Source organism: Fusarium proliferatum, assembly GCF_900067095.1.
Source record: "Fusarium proliferatum ET1 genome assembly, contig: FPRO_scaffold003, whole genome shotgun sequence".
NCBI classification, from domain to species: Eukaryota; Fungi; Ascomycota; class Sordariomycetes; order Hypocreales; family Nectriaceae; genus Fusarium; species Fusarium proliferatum.
In genome coordinates, this window is record NW_022194792.1 from 3,176,774 (window position 1) to 3,198,944 (window position 22,171).

The following is a 22,171-nucleotide window of genomic DNA, read 5'->3' on the forward strand; positions in this document are numbered from 1 at the left end:
ATGTTTAAAGGGGTATCTTATTAATCCACCTAACCCATGGCGAACGAACTTGCAGCTGTGTAGCTAGACTCCCGATGCTCTTCAAAACTGCCAAAATTACAATTGTTAAGTGAAACCCAACTTATTATCAACGGCGGCTTCTACTTCCCCGCCTTTCTCGTCGAGGAGATAGACTACGTTCTCGCCTGTTCCTCCTATCCCTCGATCGTTCTCTTTCACGATCACGTCGATCCGTATCGCGATCTCTGTCCCTGTCCCTTCGGTCTCGGTCCCTATCACGATCTCTGTCTCTATCTCGCTCGCGATAGCTATCTCCACCCCTCGGCTTATCACGATCAACTCTGTCTCTGTCTCTGTCTCTGTCTCTGTCTCTGTCTCTGTCTCTGTCTCTGTCTCTGTCTCTGTCTCTGTCTCTGTCTCTGTCTCTGTCTCTGTCTCTGTCTCTGTCTCTGTCTCTGTCTCTGTCTCTATCTCTGTCTCTTTCCCGGTCTCGATCTTTTGTTGCGTCCCGTTGTCGGCTGCGGCTCCGAGAACGGCTCCTCCTCCGCTCCTCGCGACCTCCAGGCGTATATCTGTCGATGTCATCCTGAATCCGGCGGCGGCGTAGGTCAGGAGATACTTCACCGCTGCTTTTTTTGTCGTCGAGTCCAGGTATTGGGAGGCCTTTGTTCCTGGCGTCCTTCTGAGCCGCCAGATAGGCCTTGGCTTCTTTTTCCCGCTTTCTGACTTCTTCCATCTTCCACTCCTCAAGGCCATCCTGAGCTTTGCTGGAACTCGGCCGTGCGGCTGTGGCAGTGGCTCGTGATGGAGAACGACTACGACGCTCAGTTGGTTTTTCCTTTTCTCTTTCCCGTTCTTTCTCGGGGGCGGCTTTTTCCTGCTCCTTCTCGCGAGGCTTTGCTTGGTCACGGTCATCACGAAGCCTTTCTCGGCTTCTCCGTCTCAGAGGAGATCTCTCGCGGTCGCGCTCTCGGTCACGAGGTCGATCTCTGTCTCGTTCACGGTCTCTTTCTCGAGGATCATAATGGTCAGCTCCACCAAGACGAGTGTCGTGAGACCTGCTTTGATCACGTCGAGTGCGGGAACGACTCCTTTCCCGTCTATCAGAGCGCAGTCGTGAGCGGTCCCTTCTGTCTCTGCTTCGATCTCGGCGCTCGGGTCTAGGTCTTGATCGGCTTCTCTCTCTTCGCTCGACCACTCTGGGTCGAGAACGGCTACGGTCACGTCTTCGGGATCTGCTTCGCTCGTAGTGGTCATACTTGGGTCGTGATCGGCTTCTAACCGCACGGTCCTCTCTGCCAGTTCGTGAACGAGTCCTCTCCCGTCTAGCTCGAGACCGGCTTCTGTCACGTCTGTCCCGAATACGCGACCCACTGATGCCTCTGTGTGGTGAGTTTGAGCGTCTATCGCGACGAGGATCTCGTTCCCTCAAGCGATCACGCTCTCTATCTCTCTCGCGATCCCCATCGCGGTCGACGATCCGAGAAGCACTACGACTCGGCTTTCGATCGTCCGCTTCAGGTCTCTTGGCCTGTGCAGGTGTTCCATGGCCATCACGTTCAGCTCCGAGCCCTGCATCGCTGGCCTTGCGGCCCTCTGCAATCGACGAACGTTCTCGCCTGATCGGGTTGATGGCCGAAACAGGCCCCGTTTTACGTGGCGGCGGTGCGAGGGATGAATCAACCTCCAACTCTTGCTTTTGGGCTGGTTTGGAGCTTTCGCGGAGTAAATCGGCCAGAGCCTCTTGCTCCAGTCGATCGTGTTCTTCTTTGGAGAGTTTCTCTTTCAGCTCTGTAGAGGCCGCTGGTTTCTCCTTGTGCCGGTCATCCCTATGTCTGTCATGATCACGATGACGATCCCGGTCGCGATCTCTGTCGCGGTCCCTGTCCCTGTCCCTATCTCTATCCCTATCCCTTGTATCGCGGTCTCGGTCCCTGTCACGCTCACGCTCGCGCTCTTTGTGTCGCTTTTCTCTTTCAATATCTCGTAGTCTTTCACGCTCCTCGCGCTCTTGTTCGCGCTTTCGGCGACGCTCATCTCTTTCTTCCTGGCGTTTGATTTCGGCTTTCTCTCGCTCTCGCTCCTCCTTCTTTCGTTCTTCTTTGAGGATTCTTCGTTTCTCCTCCTCGATTGCAGCCTCTTTTTGTCGCAGCTCTTCCCGAACTTTTTCACGTTCCGCACGTCGAGCCTCAGTCTCGGCCTCATATTCTCCGTCTGTTTTGGCGCCCCGAACCTTTTCTGCTTCAGCTGCTTCCTCGCCGACTTCGGCCCGGCGTGTTTCGCGGATTCGCTCCTCTATGGCGCCCACATCGATCAGCTGGCTAATGACATCTTCTGCTTTGTGATAAACCCCGGATCTCTCTAGAGCGCCATCGATTAGAGCCGCAGCCTTTCTCCGATCAAGTGTGAGAAGCTGCTGTGGGTTGCGCTCAATTTCCTGCTCGGCCACCTCGAGAATCGATTTCGTGACCTGAGCCTCGTAATCCTAATTATGCATCAGTATGGCATTGCGCATGTGTTCCTATCTCATCGTACGCTGGCTTCAAACTTGTCCCAAACTTGCTTTCGAATAGAATCATAGGCTCCTTCTTTCTTGAAGCTATGGGCAAGCGATTCTATCGCTGCTCTTGTCGCCGAAGGTAGAGGAAGATCTGAGGCCTTGAATTTACGCGGTTCAGGAGCAGACGCTTTTTCGCCATTCGACGGTGGTTGTTCGACACCTGATTGCGCCATGATGTTGGTGTTGTCTGCTGGGGCGCAAGACATTGAAAAAGAGATGTGACAACGCGCGTCGTGGGAGCGCGGAGATGAATCTTGAATATCAGCGCATAGCGCAGTTTGCTAATAAAGTATGGATGAGCCTTAAAGCTAGGGGGGCAATCTTCGAGAACAAAGAATATTTGACATAATTCAAGTCAAGCAAACGGTTCTTTGAGCGACGTGACATACAAAACGCCAGATCACGTGAGACTTTCAAATACCACAACTAACAGAGTTACCCTATACGAACAACCTTGGAGATGACCATGAATCAATGTAAGTGAATATCTTTCAACATTTACTTCAAAGCTAATGCATTATGTCTCATTATCTTTACTTCATTATAACACTAAAAACTAAGAGTACTTTATAGAATTGATCCCACAATATGTTAGTGTTTTGGTGTTCTTTTTTCTCACTCGCTAACCTCCGACAGGTGAGACTAATGTCAAGTCTAGTCAGGCTATGATGGGCTAGGTGAAGAGATGCTCTGAGATGTCAGTAATATGTGTTGTGGTGTAAAATTCCACCACCAGCATCCAATAAAGGGTTGCAGCAGCTTACACCGAGGATTGTCAAGAGAGCTCCTCCGAGCTTCTATCTTCAGACACAAAGCACAATCGACCATTGAAAAGCATTCATGTATTCATTAAGGTGCATTGCCAACTTGAGACTCTGGGTAGCACATCCACTCATAGACAGTGTGCTCAATGCTATTTGCATATCTACTTGGCACTCAGAAAAACGCCGTTGTCGTCTATCCTGCCTTGTTCCTTGCCCAAGTTCAGAGCGTAGGACCAGTAACAACAACCTGACTTTTCGTTGCTAGTGAAAATGACCAGAGTGTCAAGTTACGGTGAAGAGGAAAACCTGGCAGCCTTCAGCAGCCTTCATATATGGGAGAATGATAATTAATCGTTCATCCAAGTCCTTCACCAGTATTTATAACAATAACGTATATGCTACTGTATAACTATGTTCATGACGTTGGAGCTCGGTTCTTGCGATCACTGGTGAACATTAGTGGCTTGGTTTATGCCATAAGATCGGATGACTTACGTGCTGAGTCTTCTGGAGAGCTGCTGCAATTTCTTGTCATTGTTGGCATCATCGGCTGCTTTCTGCAGCGCGATGTTTCGCTCCTCCTCCTGGTGCTTGACGACTTCTTCGTGAGTGGGCGGCAGCCTCTCGTTTTGTAAATCAACCTTTCGAGCATCCTCGAATCCGTTGATTGCGTTCTTGAGGCCTTCGGCACCAAGCATAAGGGTTCCCGCGGGCAATCTTCCACCAGATACAGTCTTGAGTTCTGTGACCTTCTCCGACTCCTCGCGAAGCACCTGGAATACACGAGACAAGCGACCGATGGCGAGAATCTTGTTCTTGATGGCTCTGCGTCGCACTTCAATCGACTCAGGGTCGTTGGACAAAGCTGGTGAAGCAGGGCCAGGCGAGGTTGAGGAGGGTGTCTCTTCTTTAAGTTCATCCTCGGAACAGGTGTTGAGAATGGCGATGAGCATATCGGTGATCTTCTCTCCTACGAAAGGAAGAGACCAGGTGAAAACATCCATGAAGTTGGGTAGCCAGTAAGGGTGAGGAGTGCAATTGAACTGCCGAATGTTCATAACGTTGTTCTCATACTTGAGTACCGCTGCCTTGTTGTTATAGACATCGAGGTAATTCGGGGCGGAGAAAATGGTCATAACACTTGGAAAGCCGGTGGTTCGGGTTTTGCGGTACATGCGATAGCCAGCATCTTGGGCTTCATGAGCACGGATGATAGAAAGAAGGTTGTTCTTTTCCAAGAAGGCGCAAGCAGCTGGATAGGAGAAGAAGTATGAGCATCCTCGGACATGATTGTGTAAGAAATAGTCGCTTGTCTTCTCCTGGCCGAAGTCTTCGAGAGGATCAGCCCAGAGGATGTCGCACATAAGACCCTGAGTAGGGGGCTCGCGGAAACGATCAATCTAGTAACGTTAGTCACAGGCATGTGGGCAGGATGCGGATCAACGAACGCTCTTCAAGTCGTCGAGGGTGTGCAACTCGGGGCTCAGTCCACCATGAATACAAAGAAACTGCTTGTTCATAACAGCAGCAAGGGGAAGAGCGCAGAATGACTCCATGCAGGCCTCGTAGATAGTCTCTGAATATTTATGCTTGCATTCGAGTTTGAAGGTGAAGTAGTCAGTCAAGTGGCGACATTCATGGTTTCCTCGCAACAGCCAGAGGGTCTTGGGGTAATGGATCTTCAGACACCAGAGGTAGAGGACACACTCTATGCTGAAGTAGCCTCGGTCGACATAGTCTCCGAGGAAGAGGTATCGGGTCTCAGCGGGGTCACCTCCGACTTCAAACAGCTTCATCAAATCGTAGTACTGTCCATGAACGTCACCACAGACAGTAATGGGAGCGTCCATCTCCAGGAGATTGGGCTCGGCGCGCAGAAGTTCGGTACCCTTCCTGATAATCCAAAGAGCCTGCTCTTCGGTAAGACGGCCCTCGCGATAGAAATGCTGCTTAAGAAACTGAAGGTTGGGCTTGGAATGGGTGTCATCATCGAAGAATTGCTCGTCGGTAGGCTTGTACATGGCAGGTGCTTGGACATCTGTTAAAATGCAATAGATTCGAGTCAGTCAAAGTGAGACAAGCTTATGAGAAAGACCATAGCTGTAGTTTTGTAGGTACCATGATACCAGCCTGAGTGGTAGCTAGGAATATTGTGGACAAATCTGCGACAACATTGTTGTCGATGATGATGGCGGGGTTGAGGCGGCGACAACTGGAGGGGATGTCACGAACCTTTGCACACACGCTCCAAGGTGCTGACCTGAGTGTTATCCTCCATGGTGTGAATGGTGAAATCGATCTCGGGGACCGGCTTCTTCTCCTGAATGGCGCGAATGGCATTGTCGACCTGGACGTTGCGTCGCTCCTCAGTAGAGGGCGCAGTGTTGGCCTCGCCTTCAGAGTCCATGGTGGGCGGCTAGGGGGCGACGAGGCGAGAGGAGGATGGAGCTGGCGGCGGTGAAGGCGTTGATAGTTGTGATCGATGAAAGTGTGATACTTATAGAAACTTGCACAAAGAGATAATGCAATGCGACTAAGTAAAAGGCAGACGGCGATGCGCAAGGGAAGTTTCTGAGCAAATGCCGTGGCCGGGTTTGAAAGAAGGCGGTTACTGGATATAGGTAGGGCTGACCAGAAAGAGCGGCGGGAGGTCAGGTTGGGAGGTAAGAACTCAGCAGTCACTGCTAGTTGGGAGATGACGATTGAGCGATTCTACAGGAACCTAAGGGCCACTGGGCTTGGGTACCCCGGGAGGGAGCTCAAGTACTGATCCAGCGTTGGCAGGTGGAGATATACGAGTGAATGCGGGCACAGTACTTACTCATCTAGGCAGCTCCCGTCTTCTAAAATCTAACAGCTCCTCACGTTTCAATGACAGATGCTGACCTCGGCCCAATTAGAAGATAGAAGTAATTAAATGGAGGAGTCTCGCTCGCGTGGTCATCATGCGTTTACCAATGGAAAGGACACAGCTGAGCTTTTCATTCTCTCTTTGCGCTACTGCGCAACGTTAATTTGTCCTACGGGGAAGGGAAAGCTAAGGTACCGACCGGCTGCCCTGAAACTTGCTGCTAAAATCGGATATTTGGCTGGTAGGTTGGGCCTAGAATCTTATCAACGATCCAAGTGGGATAACGGTTAACAAAGAGAGCGGTGAACAGTGCAATATTATTGCTCACTTCGTAACATTCTGCGCATTTGCGCTCATATCGATTTTCACGAACCTACCCATGTGGTCTTGAGTGTAGTTAGTCCACCAAAGATCACTGAGACAGAGGAATCCGAAATTCGACGATTATTGACAAGGATATGAATGTTTGCATTCCTAGCCCGTGTTATGCCCATCAATCAACAGTTCATTATTACAGCTCGCCAGCATGTCTTTGCCCTCTTGGCTGCTGAGTACGGCCATTTCCCGATAAAGCCATCTTGTCATTTCTGGTCCAAGATGATAATCTTGATCACATTTCCTGACCTCAGCCAAGTATTAGGGAAGCTGCCAAAACGACGTGACACAGATATTCATTGTAATACCTTTGATATCTGTTCTCCAAGCTCCCTCGTGCCAATGCATAGGTATGCAGCAGGTCTTTACCAAACAAGACATGACATGAATGCTCAACTGCGAACAGTTTGTAGCCATATTTAAGGAACGCAGTAACCACCATCAACGACCAGGTCATGACCAGTTGTAAAAGATGAGGCATCGCTAGCCAGGTACAGATAAGCTCCCTTGAGCTCTCCAGTTTCGCCTTGACGTCTGGATATGGTGTTAGTCAACAGAAAGTCGAATTTTGATGTCAGCCCAGACTCACCCAGCGACTGTCTTTTCCTTGAAAACGTTCTTGACGTCCTCGCTGATGAAATCTGTGATCTCGGTCTTGATATATCCAGGTGATACAGTGTTGACACGGGCAAAGCCTGTCCATTCCACAGCCAGAGATTTACCTAGAAGCCTTCGGTTAGTCGTACAAGCTTAGGTACCTAGTTCTGCAAATGATATAATACTTACAGAAGTGGATCACAGCTGCCTTCGAAGCGTTGTATACTGCCTGCAATTGAGGGATGTTGACGATGCTTCCACTCATAGATGCTGTAGCAATGAAGCTGCCCGCCACAAAATTGGTCAATTTCTTTCCATCCAGCGTTGTGCCCTCCTTCTTCTGTCTTCGGAAATGTGCTCCTGCACTCTTGGCGCACCACATAACACCGTCAACGTTGACTTCCATAACACGGCGAGCTCTCTCAGTAGGCCCGTCGATAAAGGACCCATCTTCCCAGGCAATACCGGAATTGGCCACAAACACATCTAGACGGCCATTGAAGTCAGAGATAATGTCGTTGATGGCCTTGTCAACTGCTTCGGGTGAGATAACATTGACTTGGTATGCTCGGCCTGGCACTTCGTAAGTAACGATGCTATTGAAAAGGGATAAGCTGGCTTACACTTGACACCGTAGTCCTTTTCGATCTTCTCAGCTTCTTTCAGTGCTTGCTTGTTGCTATTGTACCAAATAGCCACATTAGCGCCAGCCTCTGCCAGCCCTTGAGCAATGGCGAGACCAATACCTGCACCAGCGCCAGAGACAATAGCTGTGCGACCTTTGAGAGAGAATAGTGGAAGAACTCTGGAAGTATCTGGCACAGCCATGTTATCATGGTGAAATGCACCAGTTTTAGGATCCATGATTGCAAATCAGGCTGAACTCAGACAATAGTAATGTTGTTTCACTTGAGCCTCTGGCGTTGAGTGATAAGCTTCAGGTCGACAAGGTTACGCACCCAAATCAATATTTGTAGGGCACCGTCATACTTTATATAGTCCTGTAACTTTTGTCCAATGCCAAACATCCTCGGCTCTTCTCCCAATTGAATATCTATCCTCATTTTGCGACATTTTATCGACGAACCAAACACACCAGACCAAGAATCTCCCACAGCCCTTGTCCCTTCAGTGGACCCAACGTACTGTATTACCTGAAGGTCTGTACCTTAGGTTAGCAAGGCACAAAGCCGTCTCCACCGTCTGGCGCACCTATGAACAGGCGTCATTCACAGATTAGCCGTTGTAAGACTTGATGTTTTGTGACATGCTGTAACAGCTTCGCCTCTAGTGTGACTGCTATTTCTGTCAGGGCCCGGGTGTTCACTTTCGGCCCTGTTACTGTCCATTCAGCTCTGATCAATTCTCCATATCTCGCCGGGTTGAGTCTGTCAACTGGCTGAATGGATTTCGCGGGGTTAAAGCGTCCCCCGCCATTAGCAGCTGTGCCAAATTTGACATAACCTTGTCTCTGCATTCAGGCTGGCGATTATCGCGGGTAAAATGAAGCCTCTATCTGTCTCATATTGAATAATACAGACACAACCTGCTACAGCCGGCAAGTGCATGTAACTAGAGCTCTGATTCATGAGTCTTACTGGTAAGGCGCCAACTATTCCAACAAGCCATCCAGCTAAAATTGAATCGCTTCCTTGTTTACCAGGCTTCTTCAACTTTTCTGTATGACTGGCGCTTCTTGTTTAGGAGCTTCAGTAATGTCTTTGTAGTTCTTGCTCCGATTGCTATAACCCATCCTCGTTCTGTTGTTGTAGCTGCGTCCAGCGACCCGACCTCCTGGTGTGTTTGTCACCCGGTAGCAAGACACAAAGTCATCATAGGGGACTGTTAAGTGAAACGTCAGCCAATATGTAAGGTTCAGAGCATTGATTGAAGACCTACTGTAGGCGCCGCAGATTCGCCGAATGCCCTTGAACGCACTTCGGCCGTGCAAAACTCGCCAGTTGTTGAAGACTAGACAAGGTCAGCATGTGACTGTAATTTCAGCAAGGTATCTCTCCACTTACTGACGATCTTTCCGGGTTCTAACTTGAACCAATACTCATTCTCTTTGCGGCGCAAAATCTCATTCCACACTCGAGCCGCGGCGTACCAGTTTTTAGCATCGTAGGGACTCACAGCACCACGATCATCGTTATTCCAACGAATTCGCTTCAGATGCCCACCTTCCTCCTGCTCAATGACAGGATACACCTTGTCTGGAGAAATAGATATTCCTACGTTACCGCTTGCATGCCATGGCAGCTCAACTTGGGCAAGAGTTTTGAAAGCCCAAGGGTTCTCCTTTCTCAGGGTTACAGCAGCGTTGAAGCCATCAACAAGGAGTGACTCTCCGCCTAAGGACTCCCCTTCTTCAAGCGCTTCACCCGGAGCTGGCTCGTGTGAGAGACAGTGAAATGCTTGTAAGCCTGCAGGCTCGGTAAAATATGTAGTGTCTGTGTGAGCTGGCAGAGCGAGGTTTGTGTACGCTGTATCAGCCATAGCAAGATCTGGTGTAAAGTCGTAGAAGCCGCCATAATGTGTATTTCTGATCGGACCAAGGCGCTTCAGAAGATCTTCCGTGGACTCGGGATAGACTGGTGCATCTGTGACGAAGCAGAAGCCGTGAATACGCTAGAAAACAATAAGCTATTGCGCCATAGTTATAGGTTTCAAAATGCCTTACAATCTTTTTCGTAAGCTCACCGATAGCTTCCCAACCGTGGTCGACGAAGAATTGGTTGTAAGGAACTGAGGGAGGATGGGTCTCAATGGTCGAGTCCCACAATCGGATCATACTAAACTGTCAGAGATCTCGACATTGTAAGTACTTTAGTGGTGGTGAGCTTACTGATCCTTACCAAACTCTTCGGAGTATGCTCCTCTGAACCAGCAGTGGAGGTATGACAGAGGATGTTGGCTCTCGTGGCCATCAGACCCTATGGCAATCAGTATTTATCAATAGCGCCACCCAAAATCAAATCAGCTCTTACAGTTAACAAGGAGTTTGTCCTCTGTTTCTTTGAAATCAACGACTTTGAGGTCCTCCTCTCTCAACTAAGTCATATATCAGCTTAGCAACATGGTCCCTGATGTGACGTAGAAGTAAGTAGTCACCCACCTGGAAAGTGTCAATATTCCTTTGCTTTGTATCCTGGTTGACACATTGGCTGCACTGGCAGTTATCTCTAGAAACCCATGAGCGTTTAGCAATCGATGAAAAAGGGTCGTCTACTCACCGTAACCACATGTTTGGACTTCACCCCAAGCCCAAATGTCAGCGACCTCAATATCATAAGCGCAGCTTCACTTACAAGGTACGATACTCGGCGGTACTTTTACCATCCAAGGCCTGGCGTTTCATGCGAATCTGCGATGTTTCTGTACGTTGAATAGTTGTTTTGTGGGCGGACTTTTCGATTTGCATCCCCATTTCAGATTGGGCTTCCCTTTGCCTCCGTTTGGCTTCTCGGGATAGCATAGAGCCCAGACTGTACGGTTTCTTCCCAGAAACTGCAGCGCTTAAAGAACCAGGACGGCTAAAGAGCCTGGTGCTGTGGATAATAGAGAAATTAGCATGGTTGGTAGAGTCGTGAGAGTATCAAATTACCCAGGACACCGAGCAAGTCGGCTGAACATTGTGATGGAGTTGGGAGACAGTAAATAATACTAGATATTTTGTTTAGAGGTCAATGGTTATGAAGGAACAGTCATATAATACATTGCCTTCTTTCCCTAGCTGCATATACCTCGGTATATATCGGCAGCCCTGACATTCGCATTAGGATTCCGATAACCCGAGTTCGTGTGAGTCGACAAAGCAAAGGGCGTTTCTGTTCATTGATGGCACGTGCATAGGTGGAGCTTATGATCATCTCAACTACACTACCCATTACCTTAGTACTAAGGCTACTAGGTAATATTGCACTTACTATTTAGCACTTGAAATATTCAATGTTCACTTTTTGTCTCTGCTCTGGCAGCTCTACTTGCTGCTGGGATTTCTAAAGCATCTAATGGTTTAATGGATGGCTGAACGGCCGTCCAAAATTAAAACCTTTCCATTAAGCATGAAAAGAAGAAGAAGAAAAAGAGAGAGAAAAAGACTAGCCACACATTTGCCATTTCTTTTGAGGAAACTTATTAGTGCATATGTATGGAGGAGACTTTACTTTGCTCAGTTATCTTTTTGTTAAAGTTTTGGGGGAGATAACGTTTCCATCAACAGCCGCTCGAATGGCATGTGTCCTAACCATATCAGAGGCAGAATGAGCGAATACAAGTAAGGAAGACCGCTACATCATTAGCAGAGACCAATGGTGGGGTTGGATGTAAGAGATAGTTATGAAGTACTTACTTATTATGTTAATAGATATCTTGTTAAACATCGATAGTTTTAGTTCACAGTGGCTGGTGTCGCTAAAGACAGGGATATTTGTTCTACCAATAATGTATTTACAGCATGATCAATATGGTGTTATGCGACATAGCCTCGAACTAATAAAACCCCAGTTAGGCTTTAACCTCAACTTCTACCACATCCCCGAACGAAGCAAGTGTAAGCCATACTAAGTTCACCACAAGCATAGCCATTCGCCTGAACGGTGAAAAACCTCGCCATCCTACAGTCGTGCCCGTTGGGACAACATCCAGCAATGGGCCTGACATCACGGCAGCAGAGCTACTCGCCTCGGAGACGGGTGTGGCCAGTGAGAGCAATGAGGTGGATAGCATCGGCGAGGTTTTGATCGTTGAGCAAAATTATGGTTTTCTGAAGACTTCAAGCGGAGCACAGAGCTCAAATCGAGAACACTTTCTGGGCAAGCTCCAAAAGATCAAAGAAAGCTTCACGCTCCAGGTCTGTTTTAGAAAGCCCAAGTCCAAGGACCAGTATTCGTCGGTCATCAGGAGATCTGAGACAAATTTGGCTGGCAATTTGTGCTGCATAAAGTTGACCTAGAGTTTCACGCTCCTCACCCCCTCCACCAAATAGCGTTGTTGGTGTGAGATGTGTTGATGGAAGAAGGCCTTTGCTTGAGCTGGGAAGATTCATCTCAACAACGCCAGATGATGAACCTGTCAGGGGAACTTGTATCTGTTACAATGTCAGCTATGGTAGAGCTTGAAGGCTCGGAGTACTCAATTACCCATTGTGAAAGTCGACCTTCTTGGGAGATAGTGATGAGTATCTTGTCAGCGAAACTGGTGGATGTAATCTCTGTAGCTATGCCATTCACGAGACCTGAGACCTCTCGAGATCTGGAAGGGAAAGCGTCCTCTCTAACATCAGCAGTCGCCATCTTTGAAGAAGTATTATGCTTGAGTAGAGTTGAGCTTTAGCTTTGAAACCCCTTCGAGCTACTGGGCTAGGTTCAGGCGTTCCATGTCGCTGAGCTAGACGGCCCCACCACCCCGCACTATACCTAAAGCAGGTCCAGGTTCTGGCGGTAATTCACGGCAGAACGACTTTGTTCCCAAAATTTCATGGAGTTCATCGTCGCATCTGCGACTTGGGTTGATCTTCCAACGTATCAATATTTTCATGCCATTTTCGCAAAATTATTGTCAATTCGCTAGACAGTAAAAAGAAAATGGCCAAATACGTTCCTCGTCAACGCAAGCACAAAGTCCTCGCCCGTGAACGAGCCAAGGAGAATGCTCAGCATGAAGTCCAGGACAACCCAAACCAGGAGATTCTCCTGCCGACGGCCAAGGCTGATCGGGAGGCCAAAAAGGCACAGATGAAGGCGGAACTCCGCCAAGAAGGAGCTAAAATGAGCGGAAAGAAGGCCAAGCGATTAGAAAAATACATTGAGGGCAAGCTGCGCAAGGATGAGTCCCGCGAGCTGATGGCCAAACTTGCTGAGCAACAAATCGACACAACCTTGTTCTCGAGCAGCCGAGTCCTTGGCCAGGGTCGCGAAACCAAGAAGGAGGCTTTGAGGCGGGCTATGAGAGAGGAGAAAGCTGGTTTGGAGGGTGGTGAGGAGGAGAGAAACGAGATTCTTCTTGAGAAGAGAAAAGAGCTTAACGTGGATGAAGAGATCTCGAGCGATGAGAGTGAAGAATCTGAGCCCGACGAAAAAAAGCCATCCAAGCCCACACCAACTCCTGCGCCCGCGCCCACATCCAAAGAGTCGGATCAAACGAAAACAGAAACCTCTGCGCCAACAATTGGTTCGGGTCTGAAGAGACCGCTCGAGGTCGACGACGAAGGACGACCGGTGATCAAAAAGCGTCAGAAGCGAGGTGGAGTCAAGTCAAAATTCTCCTTAGCGCCAGTCGAAACGCCACTTGAGCTCGAGTCTGAAGAAGCCGACAGCGTTGCAAGTGATAGCGATAGCGACGAGTGGAATGGTTTCAGCGACGACTCGGCTGACAAGGATAACACCGCAGATGATGACAGCGAAAGCGATGAGGAAGAAGATGATGAATCCAGTGAGGGACCCGAAGGGTCTGATGAGGACATGGAAGACGCAGACGAAAACAAAGCACAGAGATCATCGTCTTTCAAGGCATGGGCACACCAACAGCGAAACGAAGCTCTGGGTTATCAATCCATCGAGGGAACAACAACAAATCTTGAAATACCCAAGCCAGAAAATTTTGTTCCCCGAGCCCCTGAGCAAGATCCTTTACCCATGGAACTGCAACCAACGCAGAATATTAACCGAAAGGTTTACAGCGTGACGGTTACGAGAACACCAGAAGTTCAGGAGGCTAGGTTAAAACTTCCCGTGGTATCAGAGGAACAAAGGATAATGGAAGCCATTCATAACCATGACATTGTCGTTGTTTGCGGTTCCACTGGTTCCGGAAAGACTACTCAAATTCCTCAGTTCTTGTATGAATCTGGTTATGGTTCACCCGACTCGCCAACGCCTGGTATGATTGGCATCACTCAGCCCCGTCGAGTCGCTGCTGTCAGTATGTCGAAGCGAGTTGGCGAGGAACTTGGTGATAAGTCCGAGGTGGTGGCCTACCAGATCCGCTTCGAGGGCACAGTTGATCCTAAGACGGCTATCAAGTTCATGACTGATGGTGTCTTGCTACGAGAAGTGGCGCAGGATATCACACTGAAGAAGTATTCGGCCATTGTCATTGACGAAGCTCATGAGAGAAGCGTCAACACGGATATCTTGATTGGTATGCTCAGCCGAGTTATCAAGCTCCGAGCAGAGCTAGCAGCAGAGGATCCTACAGTCAAACCCTTAAAACTCATCATCATGTCTGCTACATTGCGGATAGAAGATCTCACCATGAATCCGACGCTGTTTGCTACTCCCCCGCCAGTATTGGAGGTTGAGGGCCGGCAACATCCTGTCACCATTCATTTCTCCCGAAGAACTCAGCATGATTACGTGGAAGAGGCCTTTAGAAAGATTAGCAGGGGTCATAAGAAGTTACCACCTGGTGATATCCTTGTGTTCTTGACTGGCCGCAACGAGATTCTAGAGCTCAGCAAGAAGCTAAAGGCTACATTTGGCGGTCCAAAGACTGCGGATGGACCCAAAGTACAAATTTCTGCTAGCGAGGCTCCTATTGAGGTCGAGGATATTGAGTTTGGAGATGTGGATGACCGTACTGGTGATGATTTTGATGAGATACCCACAGATGACGAAAATGAGGACGACGAGGACGAGTTTCAGATCGAAGAGGACCAGGAGGTTGCACCATTAAAGATGCGAGTTTTGCCTCTTTACTCCTTGCTTCCAACACGCGAGCAGATGCGAGTCTTTGAGCGAGCACCTGAGGGTACACGAAACATCATCTTGGCAACCAACGTTGCGGAAACCAGTTTGACCATTCCTGGTATTCGATATGTCTTTGACTGTGGACGATCAAAAGAGAGACAGTATGATCGTCTAAGTGGAGTTCAGAGCTACGATATTGGATGGATCAGCAAAGCCAGCGCAAACCAGCGATCTGGTCGTGCTGGTCGTACCGGTCCTGGCCATTGTTACAGGCTCTACTCCTCTGCAGTATATGAGAGAGATTTCCCACCTTTCACAGATCCCGAGTTGTTGCGAATGCCTATTGAGGGTATCGTGCTACAGCTCAAGGCGATGAACCTGCAGCATGTTGTCAACTTCCCCTTCCCTACACCACCTGATCGACGAGCCCTTGCTAAGTCTGAAAAGCTTTTGACATATCTATCTGCTATCTCCTCAAAAGGACAAGTTACGCAGATTGGTCAAACCATGTCTGTGTTCCCTCTGTCTCCTAGGTTTGCGCGCATATTGCTAGTTGGCCATCTTCATGACTGCATCCACTACACAATTGCTCTTGTTGCTGGTTTATCAGCCGCCGAAATCTTCCTTCCTGAGAACCAAGCGATTCCTGCCCTCGCAGCGAAGGATGATACAGCTATTCGTACAACATCAGACGTCATTGCAGAAGATCGCCAAGCCAATGTGCGAAAGATGTTTAATGAGGTTCACAAGAACTTCTGTTACCTAGACGATAAATCCGATGCTATCAAACTTCTGCAAGTCGTGGGTGAGTTTGCTCACGAGCCTACAGAAGAATGGTGTGAGAGTCATTTTGTTCGATACAAGGTGCTTAAGGAGATTCAGCAACTGCGAAGACAGATCACAGAGTTATTGAGGACCAATGTTTCAGCTTTTACCAACCTGAAATACCAGGACAAGCTGGATCCCCCATCCCCCAAACAGGTCGCTGCGCTGAAGCAAATGGTCGCGGCTGGCTTCGTGGATCAGGTTGCTATTCGCGCAGATCTTACACCCAACCCCCCTGAGCAATTCCGCAAGCCTCGCCGGTCCATCGACGTTCCATATATCCCCTTGATTCCTATCCACGCTGGCAAGGAAGTTGAAAGCGACCATGCAGTATACATCCACCCCACCTCACCTCTTGCCCACATCAGTATTCAGGAATGCCCCGAGTACATCGTTTACTCTTATCTTCAGCGAGCCGCGCAATCAGTTGATGCGGAGAAGCGCCCCAAGACAAGAATGCATGCCCTTACAGACGTAACTGGCGGGCAACTAGCAGGGTTGGCTAAGGGAACGCCCCTTATCACCTACGGCAAGCCGATTAAGGAGCTCAAGCCCACAACGGGCACGGATGGAGCTACAGTAAGAGAGTGCTTCGTGGTTCCATATTTGAGAGCCGAGAGCACCGGTGGTCAAGGATGGCCTCTTCCCGCGAAGAAGGTGAAGCAGAGAAAGGTTCCTGGCAAGGGATGGGTTGTAGAGTAGAGATTGCAGATATGGAAGATGTTTTCGATAATTTAGTCTTGAAATAGACAGGATACCTCGTGGTTTATAAAAAATGGGATTTCATCTATATTTTCGTTCTGAGTCTGCAGTAAAAGTGTTGTGTGATTGGGTGATCTCGACGTCATTTTGCAAGATGATGCTATAGGTAATATGAGAACTTCAAATTACACGGTTTCAGTTGAGCTCATAAGACAAGAAGTGTGCGCTTGAGGTCCTCTTCTCGTGTGAGTCTAGACAAATTAATCATTAATATGTCTGAAAGATCCAATACCCTCTTCCGAGGTGTGGCTTTGGTAACCGGCGTCGCATCAGGTATGGCACACTGCTCCAAATAGCTATCTCATCTACTGGTACAAGGTATTGGACGTCAATTCGCTATATAACTTGCCATAAAAGGGTGTCGGAGGCTCACCTTGTTCGACAAAGACAGCACAGGTCTGAACGCTACCAAGGCCGCTATCAAAACTGTAAGCAGAGATGCAGATCCAGGTGTGCTCATCAGACACATTGATAACATTGACACATGTGAAGTTGGTGGGAACATGGAGCTTTCTATCAAGCATTTTGACGCATTAACTATGCCGTCAACTGTGCTGGTATGTCTATACACTGTTTTCCTTTGACTCCTGCTCACGATGGCTGGAAAGGAATCTACGTACCAACAAAGAAGAGTCATGAAGCCATCCCTGAAAAGTCTGATCATGTTATAAATACCAACTTGCGTGGTCTGTGGCTGTTTGCGAGAGAAGAGCTAAAAAGCTTATGATCAGTCAGGATGTTGGAGTTACTCATGATGGACGGCCTGGGTTTAGAGGTTCCATTGTCAGAGTTGGAAAACCTTGGCTATAGGGAAACCATAAACTCGTGAGAACACATTACTTTTAACAGACTCTAACCTTGAATGACAATTGGGGCAGCGATATATAGTGCTTCAAAGGCAGCTATCGTCAGTTTGACGAGAGGCAATGCTATCAACGTAAGTCCAACTAATGAATTGACGCTATCCTTTTGTTTCACACAAACAGTATACAAAAGATCAGATTCGTGTTAACTGCGGCTGCCCTGGAGTTATTGAGTAAGTTATCTCTTGATCTCACTGTGCCCATACTGATATCTCAGAACTCCTATGATGGCTAGTGTTCCGGAAGATGACCCGGCCGTACAGGCTGCCGTCAAGAAAAGAAAAGGAACCCCGCAGGAAGCAGCAAATGCTGTTATGCCCCTATCAAGTCCCAAGGCTTCCTTCATTCAAGGTGCTGCATTGTCAATTGATGGGGGCTATACTATTAGTTAAGTGTTAAAACAAATGACAAAGGCATAATAATAAACTGTATTGGGGTATCAAATTCCTGTATAGAAACTAAAAGCATCACTTTTCCCCAGGTTAACGCCATGCTCCTACCGGTAATAACTCAAGACGCAGCTGGTGTGCTAGTAGAGTTTACCATCTTGCTCTTCTTACGCTTAGGCTTGGGAGCAGTCGTTGATTTGGGTGTTCTCTCTTTGCTCTCCTTGCTTTCTTTCTTATCATCGATCTTTGTATTGATCGTCGTCGGCGCATTGATACTCCTAATGGGGCCATCCGTCTTTGCGATTTGTGGTGGTTTGCGGCCCGTTGTTGTGAGGTGGAACTCTCCTGGGCGGCCTGTGATAGGGTTCTCGTCGATGTATTCGCCCCCGTACTTCATGTGAATCATGAAAGACTCTTCTGCTAGTCTTTCTAGTGACTTCTCATCATCTTTCTGCGCGGCTGCTGCAGGGGCAGCTGGACCTTTACTAGCTTCATCAGACACAGGCATTGGGGTCGCCGCTGCAGAGTTCTGGATCCTTGGTTTTGTTGATGTCTTGGCTGATGGGAGCTGGTAAAAGTTACCCATAGAGGGACCCCATTTTCTGACAGACTCAGCAGTTGTCACGGCGTTGGTAACTTGCGAAGATATCGTCAACTATAACAGTGAGGTTAGAACTGTTCGCAAAACAACTGCTGCAAAGAACATACAATTCTTGCTGAAAGAATGGCACTGAGAGTTGGCGCCATGTAGATATTCTCCCCCACAACAAAGTATGTGGCATGAACAGTAATCTCGTCGTCATCATACGCTGACTTTCGTCTCGTTTGCTTACGAATGACCCATACACCGGTACCTGCTCCAGGGCCAGTTTCAGCAGGCTCTTCGACAACCCTGAACTCAAGCCCCGACATGGTGTTAAGATGCGTCTCGAAAGCTTCGCGTGTCTGAATGACTGGATACATCGATGGTACATTCATGGCTTGGTTATATACAACAGCGTTGTTCGACGTGCGCTCGAAGAAGGGCGATTCTGCGAAGTAAAAGAGGATGGTGTTATTGTGCAGGCCGCCCATTTGTTGAATCGCCATAGGAGAGCGCCATTGGATCTCATCGAGGGGAGGATCGTTTGGATTCGACATTGTGAAGAGTCCCGATTATTTTGCTAGTGTTATGTAGGAAAGTTCCTTTGTTGTATTTGGTGCTATGATGGTAATATTTCCTTGGAGTTCAGTGTAAAGGTTCAAGAAACGTATTGAAGCTCCAGCTCTATTTGACGTGGGGTTCCGCTTCTAGCGCGTTGCAAGGCGGCAGTGTTCCGCCTCAGCGACCCATCCAGTAAGAGGCGCGGCGCATCAATTTCAACCTCTAACCTTCAATCTCACAACCATCGCAGTTCGTAACGACGAAAAGAAAACCGTCCATATATCGACATAAAAAAGGGGCCGCATCCAGTTAAGGCCACCAGCACTAAAAACATACCATGGATCTGCTTTCAAGTATTCGCAAGACCGGTTCAAGAGGAGGCGTCAACTTTAGCTGGGATGAAGTCGCAAGCTCTTCACATCGCGAAAACTATCTCGGCCACAGTCTCAAGGCACCTGTTGGACGCTGGCAAAAAGGTCGCGATCTCAACTGGTATGCCAAAGCGGAAGACGATTCTGGAGAGCCCAAAGAAGATGGCGAGACCGAGGAGGAGCGTCGAGAGAGAGCGCGAAAGGAAGAGTTGCGCAAAATCAAGGAGGCCGAGGAGGACGCTATCGCAAAAGCCCTGGGGCTGCCACCCCCCGTAAGAAACTCTTCCGGTGCGAACGCAGTAGAGGTTGATCCCAGTAAACGAAAGGTTGGTCCGGAAAGTGGCCCTCCTGAGGAATCTGGGTACGAGAAGAGGGAGAGCTCAAGACGTCATGACGATACCGAGAGGCGAGAACGACGAAGACATCGAAGTCGCGAGCGCCGCCATCGACGACATAGGAGGAGCCGAAGTCGTGACCGTGGTGGAGGCAGGGAACGAGATGAGGATAGGCCAAGACACAGACACAGAGATAGGGATGGTGACGAGGAAAGTAGCCGTAGCCATAGACGTCACCGTGAGGGTCATCGAAGAGGAGCCACGGAGGAAGACGAACGACGCCACAGGGATAGCAGCAGGGAGCGCCGCCGATCAAGGTCGAGAGATAGACGCAGACGCAGTGCCAGTCCGAGGCCTCATCGTCGAGACTAAGGTCACCGCTTCTGGCCTTGAACTTCAAAACAGTCGAATATGAGATACCCCTCCCAGAGAAATCGAGGAAAAGCGTCAAGTCACCATTTGTATCCATCTTGCGTCCAAATCAATGAGTCAATTCTCAGCGCTTCCCATATAACAGGAAGCTTGCACACTTTTAAAGCTATTTACCTGGCCCAACGCCATACCAAACCACTGTTGTTACATTCATACTGTTACAAATTAAGACTGGCTAAGGGGTTGGCCGTCTTTAGCCTTCTGAGCACCATACTTCTCCAATCGGATAGACTGGATAGCAATGAAGCCAGTGCTATCCATGGGAGAAAATGTGTCAAGACTGTCCATTGAAGCATCTTCCTGGGAGTAGAGGCTGCTAGTCTCGCTGGATCGTCCAAGGACGTAAACATTGCCCTTGTACGCGCGGAGGCGGACTTGACCGTTGACACCCTTTTGAGCAGAAACAATTGCCTCATCGAGCCACTCACGCTCAGGGGAGAAATACATGCCATTGTAAAGGCACTGGGACCACTCGATAGTCACAAATTGGTCTCGAAGCTTGCGAACCTTGGAGTCAAGGACAAGACCCTCGAGATCGACGTGAGCAAGGCGGGCGATAGTGAGACCAGGGGTGTCGTAGCACCCTCGGCTCTTGAGTCCAATCCATCGGTTCTCGACACTGTTTAATTGTAAGCATAGTGTTGGGCCACAAGTCAATGTTGAAAACGGACGTACATGTCAATTCGGCCGACGCCGTGGTCGTGACCGATCTTGTTGAGCAGCTTGAACAACTCTACCGAGTCGGTGGCCTCTTGGTCAGGGGTAGTAACCTTGACAGGGAGACCCTTCTCGAAGTACACAGTGAAGTCGAGAGGCTTGTCGGGGGCCTCAAGAGGATCGACAGTCTGAGTCCAAAGATCCCTAGGAGGAGTATGATCGGGGTCTTCGAGAATACCGGCCTCGTACGAGCAGTGGACGAGGTTCTCGTCCTGGCTCCAAGGAGCCTTAGGGGTCGATGAAACGGGGATATTGTTCTCGGCGGCGAACTTAAGGAGATCCTGTCGACCTTGGAACTTTTCACAGAATTCGGGGAGTCGCCAGGGGGCGATGACCTTGATGGAAGGGTTGCAGGCCTTGAAGGCGAGCTCGAAACGAACTTGACTAAAGGGCTCTGTCAGTGATTTATGAATGGAAAATTTTCGTGATAAAAAGTGCCATACTCGTTCTGTGGCATGTTAGCAGGTTGTCCTCAAAGTCTGAGGGGGTCGACTCACGCCTTTGCCTGTGCAGCCGTGGCTCAAGAGATTGCAGTTGTACTTCTCAGCAACGCGGACCTGGGCGCGAGCGATGACAGGTCGGGCCAGAGCAGTTCCAAGGAGGTATCGGTCCTCATAGATGGCATTGCACTGGATTGCTCGGAAGACGATCTGCTCGACGAATTCCTTCTGGAGGTTTTCAATGATCATACACTCCGCACCGAGAGCGAGGGCCTTCTTTTCGACAGCATCGAAGTCCTCAACCTGACCAACATCCGCGAGGAAGCACTAAAGTATGTCAGATTGAACCTGCAGAAGCAGCTGGAGGAGGTTCACATACCACAACCTCATAGCCCTCGAGAATGAGCCATTTCAAGATAGTCGAGGTATCGAGACCTTGGCTAAATGTTAGCAATCAATCTCACACTTGATCACTCTGGGTGAAAGAGTCAGAAGTGTGTACCTCCAGAATAGGCACTGCAATCAAGTGTTAGCAAATGTTTTATTCTAATCAGCAGGCTATTATCAACGGCATATAAACTTACAGACAAACGCGGCCTTTTGACATTATGAAGTCGTTTTGTTGTGGGGTGTACTGTTATTTGGCTAAGATGAAGAGAATAGTGATGTTGAGTAGCAAGCTTTGGCGTGTGCAGGTGTTTGAGTTTCAGCAAATGAACAGAGGTGAATGGAATATATTATATACTACGAATTTGACTCACCTCTAAATACTTCCATCCTGTACAAAAAGCAAAATCCTAACTCGGGCATGGACCATGCGTATCACAAAATTAGTGATTCACTTACAAGACTTCGACCTCCGACTCCGGACTCGACCAACAATCTACACAATGACCTCAGAAATTACCAAGATAGATTCCAGTTACAGGCTTGGCAATCTCTTGATAGGAAGCCAGTCATAGCTATTTGTTAGGGGCGGGGGAGAAATTACTATCCATGGTTCCATTTTGAGATGCGAATTCGGCAGCCCAAGGCGATTGTTGACTCAATATCAA

At 48.7% G+C, this 22,171-nt stretch overlaps 10 protein-coding genes across 10 annotated transcripts; 3 read left to right on the forward strand and 7 right to left on the reverse strand.

Moving 5' to 3' along the window:
* Positions 1–127: 127 nt before the first annotated feature.
* FPRO_06002 (uncharacterized protein) lies at positions 128–2,766 on the reverse strand (the record flags this gene model as incomplete). The annotated part of the gene is made up of 2 exons (XM_031229133.1): positions 128–2,485; positions 2,536–2,766. The coding sequence occupies 2 exons, from the start codon at positions 2,764–2,766 to the stop codon at positions 128–130; spliced, it is 2,589 nt and encodes an 862-aa protein (XP_031079400.1).
* Positions 2,767–3,739: 973 nt separating this feature from the next.
* FPRO_06001 (putative phosphoprotein phosphatase 3-alpha catalytic chain) lies at positions 3,740–5,731 on the reverse strand (the record flags this gene model as incomplete). Its single annotated transcript, XM_031229134.1, has 4 exons — positions 3,740–3,770; positions 3,820–4,724; positions 4,773–5,362; positions 5,557–5,731. 4 exons carry the CDS (start codon positions 5,729–5,731, stop codon positions 3,740–3,742), a joined length of 1,701 nt encoding a protein of 566 aa, XP_031079401.1.
* A 1,238-nt stretch (positions 5,732–6,969) lies between these two features.
* FPRO_06000 (uncharacterized protein) lies at positions 6,970–8,011 on the reverse strand (the record flags this gene model as incomplete). The annotated part of the gene is made up of 4 exons (XM_031229135.1): positions 6,970–7,084; positions 7,140–7,272; positions 7,337–7,720; positions 7,771–8,011. The coding sequence occupies 4 exons, from the start codon at positions 8,009–8,011 to the stop codon at positions 6,970–6,972; spliced, it is 873 nt and encodes a 290-aa protein (XP_031079402.1).
* An 805-nt stretch (positions 8,012–8,816) lies between these two features.
* FPRO_05999 (uncharacterized protein) lies at positions 8,817–10,783 on the reverse strand (the record flags this gene model as incomplete). Its single annotated transcript, XM_031229136.1, has 10 exons — positions 8,817–8,989; positions 9,047–9,118; positions 9,172–9,778; positions 9,831–9,942; positions 9,996–10,083; positions 10,138–10,201; positions 10,266–10,332; positions 10,384–10,401; positions 10,459–10,698; positions 10,755–10,783. 10 exons carry the CDS (start codon positions 10,781–10,783, stop codon positions 8,817–8,819), a joined length of 1,470 nt encoding a protein of 489 aa, XP_031079403.1.
* A 1,159-nt stretch (positions 10,784–11,942) lies between these two features.
* FPRO_05998 (uncharacterized protein) lies at positions 11,943–12,444 on the reverse strand (the record flags this gene model as incomplete). Its single annotated transcript, XM_031229137.1, has 2 exons — positions 11,943–12,239; positions 12,292–12,444. The coding sequence occupies 2 exons, from the start codon at positions 12,442–12,444 to the stop codon at positions 11,943–11,945; spliced, it is 450 nt and encodes a 149-aa protein (XP_031079404.1).
* A 291-nt stretch (positions 12,445–12,735) lies between these two features.
* Positions 12,736–16,365, forward strand: FPRO_05997 (putative ECM16-putative DEAH-box RNA helicase; the record flags this gene model as incomplete). The annotated part of the gene is made up of 1 exon (XM_031229138.1): positions 12,736–16,365. One exon carries the CDS (start codon positions 12,736–12,738, stop codon positions 16,363–16,365), a length of 3,630 nt encoding a protein of 1,209 aa, XP_031079405.1.
* A 272-nt stretch (positions 16,366–16,637) lies between these two features.
* On the forward strand, positions 16,638–17,680 carry FPRO_05996 (uncharacterized protein; the record flags this gene model as incomplete). The annotated part of the gene is made up of 5 exons (XM_031229140.1): positions 16,638–16,698; positions 16,783–16,982; positions 17,324–17,362; positions 17,412–17,461; positions 17,506–17,680. 5 exons carry the CDS (start codon positions 16,638–16,640, stop codon positions 17,678–17,680), a joined length of 525 nt encoding a protein of 174 aa, XP_031079406.1.
* A 118-nt stretch (positions 17,681–17,798) lies between these two features.
* FPRO_05995 (uncharacterized protein) lies at positions 17,799–18,817 on the reverse strand (the record flags this gene model as incomplete). Its single annotated transcript, XM_031229141.1, has 2 exons — positions 17,799–18,332; positions 18,386–18,817. The coding sequence occupies 2 exons, from the start codon at positions 18,815–18,817 to the stop codon at positions 17,799–17,801; spliced, it is 966 nt and encodes a 321-aa protein (XP_031079407.1).
* A 341-nt stretch (positions 18,818–19,158) lies between these two features.
* Positions 19,159–19,899, forward strand: FPRO_05994 (uncharacterized protein; the record flags this gene model as incomplete). The annotated part of the gene is made up of 1 exon (XM_031229142.1): positions 19,159–19,899. The coding sequence occupies one exon, from the start codon at positions 19,159–19,161 to the stop codon at positions 19,897–19,899; it is 741 nt and encodes a 246-aa protein (XP_031079408.1).
* A 225-nt stretch (positions 19,900–20,124) lies between these two features.
* Positions 20,125–21,723, reverse strand: FPRO_05993 (putative arginosuccinate synthetase; the record flags this gene model as incomplete). The annotated part of the gene is made up of 7 exons (XM_031229143.1): positions 20,125–20,578; positions 20,635–21,124; positions 21,174–21,195; positions 21,234–21,443; positions 21,496–21,551; positions 21,619–21,632; positions 21,701–21,723. The coding sequence occupies 7 exons, from the start codon at positions 21,721–21,723 to the stop codon at positions 20,125–20,127; spliced, it is 1,269 nt and encodes a 422-aa protein (XP_031079409.1).
* Positions 21,724–22,171: the final 448 nt, after the last annotated feature.